This window comes from Macrotis lagotis, chromosome 4, assembly GCF_037893015.1.
Source record: "Macrotis lagotis isolate mMagLag1 chromosome 4, bilby.v1.9.chrom.fasta, whole genome shotgun sequence".
Lineage (NCBI taxonomy): Eukaryota > Metazoa > Chordata > Mammalia > Peramelemorphia > Peramelidae > Macrotis > Macrotis lagotis.
Window position 1 is genome coordinate 33,616,656 of NC_133661.1, and position 16,991 is coordinate 33,633,646.

The 16,991-nt window shown below is 43.6% G+C and overlaps 1 protein-coding gene across 8 annotated transcripts in view; it reads left to right on the forward strand.

Annotated features, from left to right (window-relative positions):
• The window catches only part of PEAK1 (pseudopodium enriched atypical kinase 1), a 256,307-nt gene that overhangs the window by 181,483 nt on the left and 57,833 nt on the right, over positions 1-16,991 (forward strand). For 7 of the 8 annotated variants that reach the window (XM_074232467.1, XM_074232470.1, XM_074232474.1 and 4 more), the window contains one exon: positions 13,515-16,772. In XM_074232467.1, the coding sequence (XP_074088568.1) occupies positions 13,627-16,772 (3,146 nt within the window). In that variant the 5' untranslated portion in view covers positions 13,515-13,626. Of the gene's footprint in view, positions 1-10,529; positions 10,654-13,514; positions 16,773-16,991 lie in introns of all 8 variants that reach the window. The other variant, XM_074232472.1, reaches the window with a different exon arrangement.

The window sequence follows — 16,991 nt, forward strand, 5'->3', positions numbered from 1 at the left end:
GATGTGAAGAACAGTGTAGAATGTGTAGAATGGTGGTGTAGAGGTGTGGAACGGAGGCTTGTCCAGTGTGGTTCAGTGTGTGGGCCGGAACCCAGCCTCCTGAGAACCTGCCGATTGTGGGCAAGGATACTGAGCATAATGGCTTTGGAGACCTCCATTGTCACAGATAAATTTGGACCCAGAATGATTTGAGGCAGCAGATTCTACTCGACACCTCAGAGCTGGGTGACCTTGTGCAAGTCACATTCTTCAACTGTAAAATGGGAATACTGTCATTAGCTCTCTGCAGGGTTGTTGTGAGGATCAAATGAGATCATATTTGAAAAGTGATGGTCACAGGTCACAGGGTCTGCCTGTAGCCAGGGCCTAATAAACACTTATTCTGTTATTTGCCCAAGGTCATGTAGCTAGTCAGTATTGGAGTTAGGATCTGAACCCAGGCCCAGGACTGAATTACACATCCTCCCCATCCACCTACCTTTACTAAACCCTCAGCCATTGAGAGCCAGGTCATTTCTGGGAGAGAGGGAGGCAAGAAAGAAGCTGCTGGCAGCAAGGAGCAGATGGTCTAATTCTGAAGGAATCCGGCTGCTTCTGCTGCAAGTAATTGCAAGAGACACTTGTGAATATTGCCTTTATTTCCATTGTTCTTATTCACCTGCCAAAGATCCTTTGAAAGTTCTCTTTGAATTTCATAGTAAAGAAAATTTCAAAGTTATAAAGGTGGTGACTGATTTCCTCCAGGTGAGTTAGCTCCACTCAGAGGTCGGCTTCCCTTTGTGACCTCCAAAGGTCACTGAAGGTTTCAGAGTTGAACTGGGAAGCATGAAAGGTGTCCTGGCGGCTAAGCTCCCCTGGAGTCCCATGGTGCTTTAAGACTCTACCAGCTCTGTATTGCCCCATGTCATAGATGAAATGGCAGAGGTTCAGAGAGAGGAACTGACCTGTCCATCATTACACAGTAAACTTCGAGGCCAGGATTTTAACTGGGGTCCCTTGGCATCAGTGCTAGTGTTCTTTGCATCTTGCTGCCCTGCTCTTCTGGAGCATTCCTCACCCATAGATACAAAGGAAGAGCCCTCCCCTCAACACCCCCCCCCCCCCCCGGTCTTCCTTCACTTTCTTGTTTGCTCTTCCCACATCTCTGCTCTGCCTCCGTGTTGGAGAATCTTTAGATGCCAGGTTTTGTATGGTAGTGCCTTGCCCCAGGCCCTCCACCCACCAGAAGGGTGAGCTTCTTGGTAACTCGGAATTACTGTCAACTCTAGGAATGTACGTAGAATTGGGATGATCCCACAGTGACTCATCAGAATTCAAAAACAGGAAGAGAGCAAGAATGAGAAACCAAGAAAAGACCATCTTGAGCAATCCGTTCTCTTTAAGTTTCATGACTCAGAAGCAATTTGAGTTTTGGCCCCTGAAGAAGATCTTGGTGGGATTGGTTGGTCATGTCAATCAAGCCTTCTGACTTCATTAGCTGGGTTGTCTAGAAGGGGGTCCTGGGGGACAGCCAGAAAGGCAAGGGGAGGAAGAAGAGAAAGAAGAGGCTCCAGCTATGGCAGGAATTTCCCAAGTCTTTCTTTCCCTTCCAACCCTCTAAGAGGCGACCTTGACAAGCTTCTAAGGCTGTCAGGTGTTGGTTTGGAAGAAGACTCAAGCCAAACCATGGAGCTGGGTCATTGCTCCGAGAGAGGGAGAGGAGAAAGAAGTGACTCAGCACCAAGGATAAAATGATCTAGTTCTAGAGAGAAACGAAGGAATCCTGCTGCTTCTGCTGCCGATAATTGCAAGAGACACTTGTGAATATTGCCCAGTAAATCTGCACCTTCCACAGGCAGTCATTTCAGGGGAGGATGCCACAGGATGGAGCATCGACAACACATGTCTAATAGGTGCATTCATTTTAATATGCTCATTCATTGAACAGGCCTGATTAATTAGTACATGTCACCATCTGGTACTTAGTGAGACTATTCATTTTTAAAATGTTGAAATTGCAGGGAATGGTGAACACCAATTAAATTCCTTTTAACTGGATTATGTTGGTATAAAGCATCCATGGAGGAGGACTTCATTGGAATTCAGCTTGCATCAAAAGGTACCCACACCAACCTGAAGTCAATTAGAACAAAAGAAGTCGGGGGAGAGAGAGAATATGCATGAGAAATAGCTCTCTTCCTCTTCTTTCTGTGTCTTCCTCTGTGTATCTCTTTTTCTTTGTATACATTTCTCTGTCTCTTCCTATGTAGGCCTTCCTCTGCCTTTCTGTCTTCCTTTCTCTGTTCACCTTATTCATCCTAGTCATTACCCTCTCCTTTTTTTCTTTCTTCTTCATTTTCCCCCTTTCCACCTTCCTTGTTTTCATCCTTTTCTCTCTCCCCAGGCTCTGTCCCATCCTCTTCTGTCTCTTCCCCTAACCTCAATTATACATTATGGTGGACTGTGGTTTGGTGAAACCTCATCCCCTCAGAGCCCAGGGAAGAATTAGTCCATCTGTATACATACATGCATGCATGCATACATACATCTGTCATGAGACTTATCCCTTTACTTTTCAAAACTTTCTTTTCATTTTTTAATCACCTGTGACTTGGGCGTTTTTCCAACCCCCCTCTGGGCTCTAAATAAAATTTTAAAAAGAAAAATAAGTTTGGAAGGAGAGATAGAATGGGCCTTCATCCTTCCTCTCCACTCTGTGTCCTCCCCATAGTTATTAGCAATCTATGGTCTTAGAAAACCTCCAGAGTTCTAAGCTGTCTTCAGGGCCAGATGGTGTATATCTAGGTTCTATTCTCCAGTAGATTTAAAGAGAGAGTCTCTTGTTGGCTGCAGTAGCCAAGAGAGTTGATAGGCTAGCCCTTGAAATTCATAGAAAAAATAAGGATAATCAAGCGTTGGTCCCAGATCCAGGAATATCCTGGAAGAGACTCAGCCAGAGTGCTTGACTTTGGCCTGTCATCCCTTCCCCCAGACCACAAGAACCATAGCCAGTGGCTCAAAGGAGAGAGACTCCAGTTCCCCGACTCCCTGGTGGTTGGAGGCAGGAGTCCACAATTCAGCCACAACAGCAGCAGATGTGTTTCTGGCATCTCGGGACAGGACACTAAACACATTTTCCCGTAGAACCATTACTCTGAAGGGGGATTAGGTTCCATAGTACTAACCACCAAGTATAATGCTTTTCAAGGGAGCAAATGACTTCCCAAAAAAACTTTTGGAGCAAAAGCTTCCTAAGTTCACTTAGAGCTTTTCATGCTGACTGGGGATTATCACCGAAGACATCAGTCAGTATCACTGGGTAATGTCATAGGATTGTAGATTTAGAGCAGACACCTTCAAGGTCATCTCATCCAAATCCCGTCATTTGACAGAAGAGGAAACAGACCCAGAGAATTTGAGACATATCCAGGGTGATACTAGTAATAAGTGACAAAACTAGGATTCAAACTCATGTCTTCTGACTCCAAATGGCACACCTTTCAAATGGATCAGGCCCACTGAAGTTACTGATACTTTGACCCTTACTATATGACTACAGAATTTTATATTTTTAATGTTTCTTTTCTTTTTATGATGGTATTGTCAGCTTCTAGCAGCTCTTCTCTCCATTTCTAATTGAAAGTCTTTACTCAGCCATGGGCATGAAAACTTGATAATTAAGAAAGTTAGAATTTTTTAAAATAACAATTTTTCTTATAAAACCCAAACCCTGAGGATATGAGCGGTTCTGATAATTAGGTGCCTAAACTTTAACATGACAGTCAGACTGGGCTTTTATGGGGCCCCTCAGGCTGTCTTCCCGGCCCCAGCCAGTGTTTAGCCTAGATACACAGAAGTCAAGGTTTATGATTCTGTGCTTGTAGGGAATGAGGGGATTGGGGGGAAGCAGAATCAATTGTTTAAGATGAGAAAGGAGCTTGAGCCCTAGTTTACATTTTTTTCAGTTACTCTCAATTTATTTTCCTCTGTCAGTGGTAGGGAGGGCATTTTGATCTAAGTTTGCATTCAACAGACTCCAAATAAGGCTTACCTGCATAAGCCTCTTGGAAACTGTGCTTCCAAGTGCAAAAATGGGAGATGCTGCCTGACAGTTACTTTTGGCAGTTGGAGAGGCCTATTTGTTGCTAGATAGCTACAATGACAGTAGAATGAGCATCAGATTTTCTATCTGAAGGAGGAAAAGTGCTTAAAAATCATGTCCTCATCCCATTATATTTGGAGTAAGAAACTGAAAATTCAAATAATTTGATCAAACTCAGTGCAGCAATTTAATAACAGAACAAAGATCCACAGTCTCCTTCTTCCCAAATGAGTGCTCAGGTCCAGTAAGAAAACTTGACTAAAGCATATTTCATTCAACAACCATTTGCTAACCCCCTAACATTGAAGCTGGTAGCCTAGTGTGAAGCTCTGCCACATACACAGAGATCATGGATACTTTATGTGATAGGTGAGGATGTTAAGGCAGGGCCAAACAAAGTGCTCGGTGAAATCCCCGAGGAAAGCTCTTACCAGCACAGAGATAAGGTTAAGGCCTCATCACAGAGGAGGAGGCATGTAGGTAGGACCTAAATTGATGAGAGAGTCTCAGTAGATGAACCAAGGCAGACAGTATTCTAAATGGAGGAAATAAAATGGCACCAACATTTCATGGCAACCAAAGAAAACCAAGGTGGATTGGGAGCCAGGGAAGAATCCAGTTTGAGAAAAGCATAAACTAGTGTGAAACAAAATGGGCAAGAGCACCAAGTGGGGCCAGGTGGAAGAAAGAGCACTAAGTGATGTTGACCTCTATATGGGTCAGATGGAAAGGATACACCTGAATTCAGTTGACAGTGAGAAGCCACTGAAAGCTTTTTTGAGTGGCAGAGTGACAGAATATAGTCCAGCTCTCACAGCTCTACATTTCTAATTCAAAAGCATTGATTCTGCAGCATTTAGCTTTCCTTATAGTCCAACTCTCACAACTCTACATTTCTAATGGATCTCTTGTCTACTTGTTTTTGTCACTTGATGGTAGTCATCAAGCCAGCTATATGCCTTCAACATTACAAAAATGGATAGTAAGTGTGTTATCACAGGAACACCACATTTCAGGAGGAGAAAATTTAAATGGCTCTCGGTTAGAGCATAATATGCTTGTTCATTTCCATTATCCTCCTTGAACTCTTAAGAGTTGGCTGCCAGACTCATGCCCACTGTGGCCCAGAGGGGCATTTGAGGGGTAACTTTCACTCTTCAGTGCCTTTATTTTTGTTTTGTTGTTCAGTCATTCAGGATACCTGACTCTTCATGAGCTTATGGACTATAGCGTGCCAAGCCTTTTTGTCCTCCACTCTCTCCAGGAGTCTGTCCAAGCCCATGTTCGTTTTTTCCATGACACTATCTATCCACCTTATCCCCACCTCTCCCCTTTTCATTTTGCTTTCAGTCTTTCCCAACATCAGGGTCTTTTCCATTGAGTCCTGTCTTCTCATTATGTGACCAAACTATTTCAGTTTCAGTATTTGACCTTCTAGTGAATAGTCTGAATTAAAATCTTTTAGTATTGACTAATTTGATCTTTCAGTCCAAAGGACTCTCAAAAGTCTTCTTTAAAGAAGACTTTTTCTTCTTCATCACTTGTTCCACCATAATTCGAAAGCATTAAGTCTGCAGCACTCAGCTTTCCTAATAGTCCAACTCTCACAGCTCTATATTTCTACTGGAAAAGTCATGGCTTTGACTCCATGGCCTTGTTGGCACGATGATGTCTGCTTTTTAGTATGCTATCCAGATTTACCATACTTTTCCTTCCAAGGAGTAGGTGGCTTTCAATTTTGTGCCATCAGGAAATGATGGAACTAGTTGCCATGATCTTAGTTTTGTTGATGTTAAACTTCAAACCAACTTTTACATTCTCCTCTTTCACCCTCATCAGGAGGAATTCCTCTTCACTTCTTGCCATCAGATTGGTATTGTCCATAGCTGAGAGTGTTACTATTTCTCCCAACAACCTTAATTTCAGCTTTGGATTTGTCTAGCCTGGCATTTTGCACCAGGATTCTGCTTGTTTGGTTCTATCTTTCTTCTCGACCTACATGGGGGTTCTTAATAAGACAAGTAAGATGATCTGAGACTCCCACTTTTTTGAAGACTTTGACACATTGTGTTGTGATTCACATAGTCAAAAGCTTTAGTGTGATCAATGAAGTTGTTTTCCTGAGTCTCCCTTACTTTCCCCATAATATCCAGTGAGTTTTGGCAATTTGGTCTCTGGTTCCTCTGCATCTTCATAAACTAGCCTACTCTTCTGGGAATTCTCTTTTTACATATTGCTGAAACCTAGTTTGCAGAATCTTAAGTTTGACCTTGCTGGTATTTGAAATGAGCAGAATTTTTCAGTAATCTAAACATTCCTTAGTGTTAAGCTTCTTTCAAATTAGGACATAAATTAATCTTTTCCAATCCAAGGGCCATTGTTTTTCCAAATTTGACATATTGAATGCAGTACTTTAACAGCATTATCTTTTAGATCTTTAAATAGCTCAGCTGGAATTCCATCCCCTCCACTAGTTTTACTGTAGCATTGCTTCCTAAAGACTCACTTGACTTCATTCTCCAGGCATAACCACACCATCATAGTTATCAGGAAAGTTAATATCTTTCTTGTATAGTTTTTTTTAGTGTATTCTTACCGCTTCTTATTCTCTTCTGCTTCTGTTAAATTCCTGCTCGTTTTTTCTTTTATTGTGTTTGAATGAAATGTTCCTCTAATAGCTCTAATTTTCTTGAAAAGAATTTCTTTCCCATTCTGTTTCCTAAAGCTATTTTTTGCATTGCTTATTTTAAAAAAAACTTATGTCCCCTTTTTATTTCCTAGAATTTTGCATTCAGTTGGTTATAACTTTACCTTTAGCTTTCCTTCTTTTCTCAGCTATTTATAGCCTCTATTTAGTTGTATTTAAAATGGGTGGGGAAAGATGACTAGATACTTTTTTCTTTACCATTTTCTCTCCTATAATTTACTTCTTCATTTAATGGTTTTACTCCCTTTTCTACTCAAATGTTGTATATTTTATTCATGTTTCTTCCACCGTACCATTTGGAATCAGGAGTTGTAGTCAAATATGTTTATATACATGTTCATATTCATAATGAAAGGTGAACAGTGTAATGGCTAGCGTAAAATGTTGGAAAATCAAGTCAACAAGCCTTTACTATGTGTTAGGTACTTTTTTTGATTAAAAAAAAGTCAAAATGTTTCCTTTAAAGAGCTCCCAGGCTAATGAGAAAGAGCATGTGCAAATAGCTGTGTGTGAGTCATATATAGACATGGGGAATTGCAGCTAGCATTATGTGGGATGAGGAAAGACATCTTGTAGAAACAGGAACTTGAAGAAAGCCAGGCAATCAGGAAGCCGGGATGAAGATGGAGAGAATCCCAGGTACAGGAGGCAACCAGTGAAAATATCTATAGTCAGGAGATGGGATATCTTGTACAAAAAGCAGCAAGGTGGCCAGGATCACTAGAATGCAGGAAAGTAAAATGACAGAAGTCTGGGAAGAAAGGGGGGAAGGAAGGAAGAAAAGAAAGAAACAAAGAAACAAAGAAAGAAGGGATGGAGGGCTTTAAAAACAAAACAGAAGGAGTGGCTAGGTGGTGTAGTGGATAAAGCATCGGCCCTGGAGTCAGGAGTACCTGGGTTCAAATCCAGTCTCAGACACTTAATAATTACCTAGCTGTGTAGCCTTGGGCAAGCCACTTAACCCTGTTTGCCTTGCAAAAACCTAAACAAAAAAAAAAACAAATAAACAAAAACAGAAAACTTGGAGATAATAGCCATTGGAGTTTATTGCCCTAGAGTGTTGCCAGGTTCAGACCTGTACTTAAAGAGGATCAATTTGTAGCCAAGTCAAGGAGAGCCTGGAGTGGGGAGAGACTATTACGGCAGACTAGATTTGAGATGAGAACCTGAATCAGGGACCATATATGAGGATGTTGTTCATCCTTTGTTTTCAAAGAGGACCAGTGGCATCATGGGTGAGTTGCACTGAAGTTAGGTAGCGTTACTCTGAGTCACTAAAGTCAAGATGACTGGTGATGGCCAGAGATGTCATGGATGACTTTGGTGTCTTTGATGCCAGACCAAGCTCAAAGTGCTCCACAGCATCTGCTTTAGTCATGCGCATGGTCATTGGAACAAATTGTTCTCACCTAGAACCTGTTCTTCCTGGGGAAGGTCTCATGCTTGGGATAGACATCTCCTTAACTCACCAAGATGTTTGAGACCTGTAGGTTATGCTTATACTGCTTTAACTTGTCTACCAATTCAGTTTTGCATTTGGGTGGGCCACTGCACATAATGCTGCTGCTTCTCGGAGTCACTGGTGAGAGTGGACAGGTGGATACCAAAGGTGGATGAGCAGCCCTTACCCGAGAGGTGCTCCTCCTCCCCCAACTCCCCCATATCCATATATGCCCCCAGGGACATAAGAGAAAGATGACAAGGGTAGAGTGGACAGAACGTAACTGAGAACAGCTTTGAAACTGTCTACTCTAACTGCAGATGTGAAACTGGAGGTCAGGTCGGAGTTTAAGGCTGGGTAGGAAGATTGGAGATTTGTGAGCAAAGAGAAGATCATTGAGTCCATGGTGAATCCAGTATATTATTACAGATGGAGAAGAGAAGAGGGCCCATGACTGAGTTTTTGGATCACCCAGTGTCAGTGGGCATGACCTGGAAGAGCCTGGGAAGGAGACTAACTAGGAATGGTCAGACAGGGAAAGGAGAAAAAAGGTCAAGAAGAAAAGGAGAATTGACCACGTCGAGGCTACAGAGAGCTCAAGAAGGTCATGAATTTCAATTAAGCCATTATAGAGGGGCAGTTAGGTGGTATAATGGATATAGAGCAGCAGCTCTGGAGTCAGGAGGACCCAAGTTCAAATCTGACCTTGGACACTTAATGATTGCCTAACTGTGTGGCTTGGGCAAGTCACTCAACTCCAATGCCTTGAATAAATGAAAAAATTTTTAAAAAAAGAAATCATTAGACTTGGCAACTAAGATTCCCTGGCAACCTGAAGACAGCAATTTTAGTTGAATGATGAGCTTGGAAGACACTGGGGGGAATGAAGGAGAGTGTGGGAGGGAAGGAAGAGAAGACTCCCACTGTAGCAGGCAGGATATGGGGTGATCACTAGCTGAAATAAGAGGAATCGGGGAGGAGTATTTTGGGGGGGGGAGTTTTAAGAGATTGAAAGGGGGGGTATGAAAAGGCAACCCTAGAATGGTAGCTCACTGACCTCAGTCAGAAGGCTGTGACTTCCACATCCCACCTTGGAACAATTATAACTATGTGGCTGGGTAAGTCCCTTAACCTCTCAGGGAACCTGGAAATGTAAGATTATCAATTGCTGAGCAGGTGCTAGCTGCCCTTGGGGGAGTGCCTGGAAATTTTTCTACACAGATAAAATTATAGACCTAGTTCTCACCCCTAAGTCTCCCTTCATCTAATATAGGAATTTAATTGAAGTGTTAGAAATTCATACTAAAAATATAAAAATTTATCTGTGAAGGTCTATTTCCCAACATAGTGGGCTTTTTCTCATTCTGTCCTCCACAGAACCTTCCCAGATTCTTGGTCTTTGGCTTAGAATGCACAGTCTAATCCTTCAGACTGGTATAAACTGGTGCATTTTTTTTCCCCTACGATAAAGCTGTTTGTTTTGGTTGTATCCAGCATTCATTTTAATCCTGATGGGATTGAATTATTTGGATTTATACAAAGGTACTTGCTAACCTAAATTAATCACCGCCACTGGGATGGGGAAGGAGGCTGAGCAGCAGCAGTATTTAGCTGACTTGAAATTGGACAGTGAGCCAAGCCTCCCTTGGGGCGTTCCCAATCGCTTCCCAAGCCTGACTCATGATACCGGCACCACTTGAGTACAACTGAGTTCAATGCAGTGAATGTCTATGGAAAGCTTGGAGACTGCCAATCTTGGACGTCTCAAAAATTCAGACATCCTCCCCAATTGATTCCTATTTAGGAAATTTTTGCTTTATTTACTTTTCGTACTTTTATTAAGTTAGAGAGATAAGTAAATTCTTTCATTAGAAAATCCTTATGATGAACCTTGGGGAGAAATGGTAGTGTTAACAAATTACTTTCTGACTCATTCTTTTTTTGTCAACTTGACAAAAATCATCCATCTACAGATAACAGGGTCGGTCTTCTTACTCCTTTCTTCTCTTCCCTTTTCCCCCTCTCATCGGAATGAATAGAATTAAGGTTAGGGTCACAGTTAAGCAGCAAGTACTTTCTTCTCTAACTCATCTTTGATCCCTGTTTTGGACCTTTTTTGCCCCTTTCATTTTTCATTATCCTGGAATCTGCATTGTTTAAAAAACATCGGACAAGATTTTGTGAGACTTGGGTTCTTTCTCATAACAATGCCAATGCTTCTTGGCTGTGTGACAGGACAAGTCAGCACATCTCCAAGCCTCAATTTCAACATCCTAATACCCACACTACCTTCTTCCCAGGAATGTTGTCCTTAGCACAGAATCAACTGGTGCCAAATCTCAAGGGCAGCAAAATGGAGTCTGCCCTGTGAAGGGAAGGATCTGTGTCAGCCCTGGGATACTTTCTTTGTTCTCCATACTAAAGGTGGGTTTTGTCTCCTGTGCAACTTCTTCCTTCAAACTTTGTTTTCACTTCCTCCCCTCCACCCTTTTAGTCATATTGGGGAGGTTTTGGCAGCTGGGTGGGGTTTTGGGTCAGCATTTTTGACTGTGGCAGAAAGGAAAGGCCAGAGTCCTGACGTGGGTCTGAGTGTCACTTTTTCCTTCCCATTTTAAGCAAGCAACTCGTCTGTTCCATTACAAAATGGTCATGAGGCCTTTGGCTGTAAAGTTCATCTTAGAGACCCTGAGATAGAGCAGAACATCTGGGTAAAAGATGTGCTTTTGTGGCTCATTGGAAGCATGTTAAAAGCCTTTATACAGCAGTAAGGGTACAAACTGGGGGCTCACTTCTTGACTCAACTACTTCTTCCTTTGTGAAGTGACAGATTTTATAAGGGGAGATGATGGCCTTGGGGAGCAGCACTATTTGGGAAGAAGCCTGGCAGCCCAATTCCTCATTCACTTTAATCAGTGACTTTAGAAAAGCCCTCAGCAGGGCTAGTTACTCAACCACCTCCATGGCCCCCAGCACCCTGAGCTAACTGGGGACTGCCAAGCTCTGCCAACTATAGACTTGATCAGGGTTATTTGTTTCTGATCAGGAAGAAACTGTGGGATGGGAGAAAATGAACGATCAGCTCGTCAGCATCTCTGTAGCAGGAGAGATGTGTAGAACCAAGAGCAAATTGTAAAAGGCTGCCGGGGTCCAAAGAATGGAAATCTGCCTCCTGGAAGAATTTCCTCGACAGTCGTATTAGTAGAAAATGTTTGACTCCTCAGACTTTGGTCCTGAAAACTGTCAAAGTGCCAAGAGCATTTCAAAGGTTGAATCTTTTTTCCAGATTATAGAGGCTTCAGATACTTCTAAGTCTTAAGCACTCATCATCACTGTTTCCTTTGAGAGATGAGGAGATTTCTGCTTTGCCACATGCAGATGAGTTAATGGGTGTCCATAATCAGGATGTCTGTGGGGTGCCTCCTGCTTCACCCCCTCTGGAGACACCTTTCTCAGTTTTAACTTTGGCAGGAGGCATCCCTACTTCTTGTGGGGTGTCCAGCTCCAGCTGGGATGGCTGCAAAGACTTGAGTCAAGATGCAGCAAAGATCTCCAAACCAAAGGTGTAATCTTTGCATAGATCTGTACCTGCAAGGGTTTTTTCATCTTGGAGACTCTTTGAGAGAGTGTTAACACAGTCTCCAAACATAATTAGCCTCCAAAATGAGACACCCTGGCCCACTGGCTCGAGTCTGGGGCCTGCAGAAGGGCCTCTCAGCTTAGGCTGCAGCTCCACCTGGTGGTCTGGGAAGGGGCCTGCTCGCCATCCCTTGCCAGGCCTCAGGCTGGTGATCAGGAATCCCTCCCTCCCCTGGAATACCTGTTCTTGAGCATGTTGTCAAACCCATTTTGATGAGTTTCTGTTGCAGTGACACCGACAAAAGCCAGTTATGTTCCCTGGGATCCCAGTAGGCAGTCCTATTGATAACATGGTACCTGCCCATCAGATGACAGCTCTCTTTTTGGCTGAATTAAGTTATTTACACACTAAGTAGGGAAAGCATTTGTCTTGGGCAGACTTTGACCAGCCCAATATGGAGAGAAGGGTGTTGGGTGGTTTGATTTTGCTTTGCTTCTTATGAACTCATCAATTATCAGAGAGCGGTGGATATTCGGAACCCAGTCTAGAATACACAGTGCTAGATTGAAAGCCAGGAAGCTCCTCGTCCACTGGGCGCTGGTCTTGGCCCTTCTACTGACCCTAAGATGACCTTCCAGGAAGCCATATTCCTAGATATATCTATACGTATATACACACATACTCATATACAAATGTATATGATGTGTTTATCATCGATATGCATATGTATTCTATCTTTTTTATCCATATAGGTTTGCTTACTGTCTCCCACTTTAAACTTGAGGGCAAGAACTTTTGCCTCTTTTTGTATCTCCAGCCTAGCACATAGTAGGTACTTGACAAATTTTGAATTAATTGAAAGTACTCTGTATATGTAATATTCTATTTCAACATATTTATTTTATAAGTTCTTGAGAAGTAACATTATCTGCTGCTGTTTTCAGAATCAATCCACTTCACACAGTGATAGATATACAGTAGGTGCCTAATAAGTATTTGCCAGCTCTTAAGTGATGAGTGATTTGCATCTGCTCTGAAGTGGTGATTGGTTTTTTCCTGTGTTACCTCCCTGACACCAAGCCAAGAATAAATTGAGACTTTAGCCGAGCCACTGGGATTTTGCTTGTTAAAGCTCATTCACCTTCCAATCTGAACATTCTTAAAAGGAAAGGACTTTACAAGTGCTATTTACAAGTACTTTACTGTCTAAGCTTTGGCTAAATAAGATCCACTTTTCCTAGTTTGCACCAAGAGGGAGCTTGGCAATCAACAGTATTTCTGAACCTGGAACCTGGCATTGCCCTGTTATGAGAGCAGTACTGGCCTCCCAATCATTATATTAGTTTGATGCCAGTCTGCCCGCTAGCATGACATGTAAAACCCAGGAGTGAGGGGGAGGGAGAGGAGCCTGTGGAAATTGTCCACACTAGTGACAAAAGGAGAATGTGTCACCTAGTGTCTATTGGAAAATTCAGTGACAGCCCAGTGGATGAGGTTAAGTGGTACAATGAGAAAATTCACAGAATTACAGGACACTCTGACCTCCCTCGTATGACAGGGAAGAAAATGGCTATGTACTCTAAAGCAGATGCCATCTTTTTTTTAATCCCATCATAAAAAGGTCAGCAGTTGAGTCATTGGGCAAATTCTTGTCAGTCACATATCATGATAAACCAACTTCTTTCCTTTCCCTTCCCTCTCTCCTCAGATTGATGACTACTTCAAAGAGCTGCTATGATAAGAAGGGAGACTGAAAACTAGCGGATGAAGACCTTGCCATGCACTGAGAGTGGAGCGGCAAGCGCGAAGTTCCTTGAAAAATGTCTGCTTGTAACACCTTCACTGAGCACGTCTGGAAACCTGGTGAGTGCAAGAATTGCTTCAAGCCCAAGAGCCTGCATCAGCTGCCCCCCACCCCAGAAGCAGCACCCCTCCCCCCCAGCGGCACAAAGACCAACGCGAACCACAGCAACAACCACCGAGTCAGGACCACAGGCAACTTCCGACCCCCTGTGGCCAAAAAACCCACCATCGCTGTGAAGCCCACCATGATGGTGGCTGGCGGGCAGAGCATGAGTGCTGAAGCCAGCCCTCCGGAGCCCTGTGAGAACAAACCGGTGATCATCAGCTGGACCCGAAATAGGGCTTCCTTGAACAAAAAACCACTGAATAATAACAACAATGAAGAAGAGATTGAAGGATTTAGCCATGTTCATAGGCCTTTCGGCACCAGTGACAGTGTGAGTAAGATAGCAAATAACAATAATGGACTAACTGAAGTGTTAAAGGAGATAGCAGGTTTGGATCCCACTCCCCAGCGAATAGGAAATGAAATTAATTCAAGGGAAACATTCTTGGGAAGAATCAATAACTGCTACAAGCGGTCACTGGAAAGGAAGCTTCCTCCCAGTTGCATGATGGTGGGAATGAAGGATTCTCCAAGGAAGCATGTTATTCTGAGTGGTAGCACCGAAGTGATCAGTAATGAAGGGGGTCGGTTTTGTTATCCAGAGTTTTCTAGTGAAGACGAGAGTGAGGATGATGCTTTTTTTAGTGGTATGCATGAAGAACACGAGAGCTGGGATGAAAGTGATGAAGAACTGTTGGCCATGGAAATTCGTATGAGAGGACAACCTCGTTTTGCTAACTTCAGAGCAAATACCCTCTCCCCTGTTCGATTCTTTGTGGGCAAAAAATGGAACACTGTCCCCATGAGAAATAAATCTCTTCAGAGGATCTGTGCAGTAGACTATGATGATACCTATGATGAAATCTTAAATGGTTACGGAGAAGATTCAGTAATCCCTTATGGACAGGAAAGCACGCAGAGCATGGTCTCCTCGGATTCCACATCCCCCGAGTCATCCTTAACAGAGGAGTCTCGCTCTGGGACAGCCAGTAGTTCATCTCAAAAACTTTGCAATGGAGGGTCATCTCCTGGTAGCCCTAAGGATGTTAAGGAGATTAAATCAATTGAACCAGATTATGAAAATCCTGATAATCAGCAAGGGAAGGACATGACCAGTACTCCAAAAAGTCCAACCCAAGTTTTAGAGACCCACAAGGCAGTCCTTGCTCTCCGATTAGAAGAAAAAGATGGCAAAATTGCCCTTCAAACTGAAAAACAAGAAGGAAAAAATTCTACAGATGTGACTGGGCAAGCAGTAACTATAAACTTAGTGCCTCTGGAAGAACAAGCAAAGCCTTACCGAGTCGTGAATCTGGAGCAGCCAGTGTGCAAGCCCTATACAATTGTCGACGTGTCAGCAGCGATGACCAGTGAGCACATGGACAATCAAACTGAGAGTCCTAAAATCAAAAGCACATTATCCACTCCAAATTCCCCACTTATGTCTCCTACTTCCACTTCAGCCCAGGGAAATGCTCATTTCAAAAAATCCAGTACTATCCGATATCAGGAAGTCTGGACATCCAGTACAAGCCCACGCCAAAAGATACCTAAAGTGGAACTAGTCACTGGTGGCACAGGACCAACTGTACCTCCAAGGAAAAACTCCCATAAGTCAGCCCCTACGTCACCCACAGCTACAAGTATTTCTTCCAAAACGATCCCAGTTAAGTCACCCAATTTATCTGAAATCAAATTTAATAGTTACAACAATGCTGGCATGCCTCCATTCCCAATTATCATTCATGATGAGCCAACTTATGCTCGTAGTTCCAAGAACGCTATCAAAGTTCCCATTGTGATCAATCCTAATGCATATGACAATTTAGCCATCTATAAAAGTTTTCTGGGAACTAGTGGAGAGCTGTCAATGAAAGATAAAACCACAAGCATAATAAGCCACACTTATGAAGAAATAGAAACAGAATGCAAAGTAGCAGAGAGTCCCACCAGCAAACCTGCTGATGCTTCGCTGGGGAAGGGGCGACCTGGTGGCACAGAGCACAGGAAGGGCTCTGTAGCACAGAAGGTCCAGGAATTTAACAGCTGCCTCAGTAGAAACCAGCCCTCCCCCCAGAGACGGCAGAGTTCTGCCCATGGCTCCCCAGCACGAACCCAAAGAACCACCCAAGAGACTGTAGCCAAGATCGAAGGCGCTCTGGAGTCACCAACATTGGGCAACAGCGGCAACCGGGAAAAGGCAAGCACTGTGCTTTCACAGATCGTGGCTTCTATCCAGCCTCCACAGTCTCCCCCAGAGACGCCCCCCTCTGGCCCTGAAGCCTGTAGCATAGAGGAGCTGTATGCTCTGCCACCAAACGACGATGCCCCTACAAACCCTCCAGCACGGCCAAAATCTCTCTTTGCCAGCACACAGCCCAGTCATGAGCATGAAGCCTCCCCAGCCACAGAAAGCCCTGGCACAGCCCCGCAGAAAGAGCCACCTTCCAAGCCCACCACTTGTCCCTCCTCCAAATACACAGCTGTCACTCCTACACCGAGTCCCCAGACTGAACCTGCACCTCCCTTTCCCCCTCCGCGCTCCACTTCTTCTCCGTATCATGCAAGTAACCTTTTGCAAAGACACTTCAGCCACTGGAGCAAGCCAACTAGCCCCACCAGGTCAACAGAGGCCGAGTCTGTCCTGAGCTCTGAGGGCAGGCGGGCAGCCGATGCCAAGCCCAAGCGCTGGATATCGTTTAAGAGCTTCTTCCGCCGTAAGAAGGCTGATGAGGAAGAAGACAAAGAAAAAGAGAGAGAGAAAGGAAAGCTGGTAGGCCTCGACGGCACAGTCATCCACATGCTGCCCCCACCTCCCGTTCAGCGTCATCATTGGTTCACAGAGTCAAGAACTGATTCCAGTGAAAAGCCATCGATTGTTTTCATGTATAGGTGTGACTCAGCCCAGACAGAGCTGAGCATGGACTCAGACAAGCCAGGGGTGGAGCGAGTAGTGATTTCAGATAAAAGCGACATAGAAGAAAAGGTCCTACAAGATGCAGAAAAGAAAAAGAGGAATCATCCTTCTCCATCTCATATGCCCAAGAAGATTCTCAGGTAATCTTTTTGGATTAGAACCATCTACTTTCTTCAGTGTAGAATGCAAAACTGGGGGAGGCCTAACCACCATGATTGTTATATATGGTAGGTTCCCTCAGTGACTGTTTAGGAGGGTCAAGTTGCATACTATGACCAACATCTATCTTAAGAACTGCCTTTCCAGATTAGCATATTATTAGTAAGATCTAAATATCCCGGGCAAAGTTTGAAGACTCT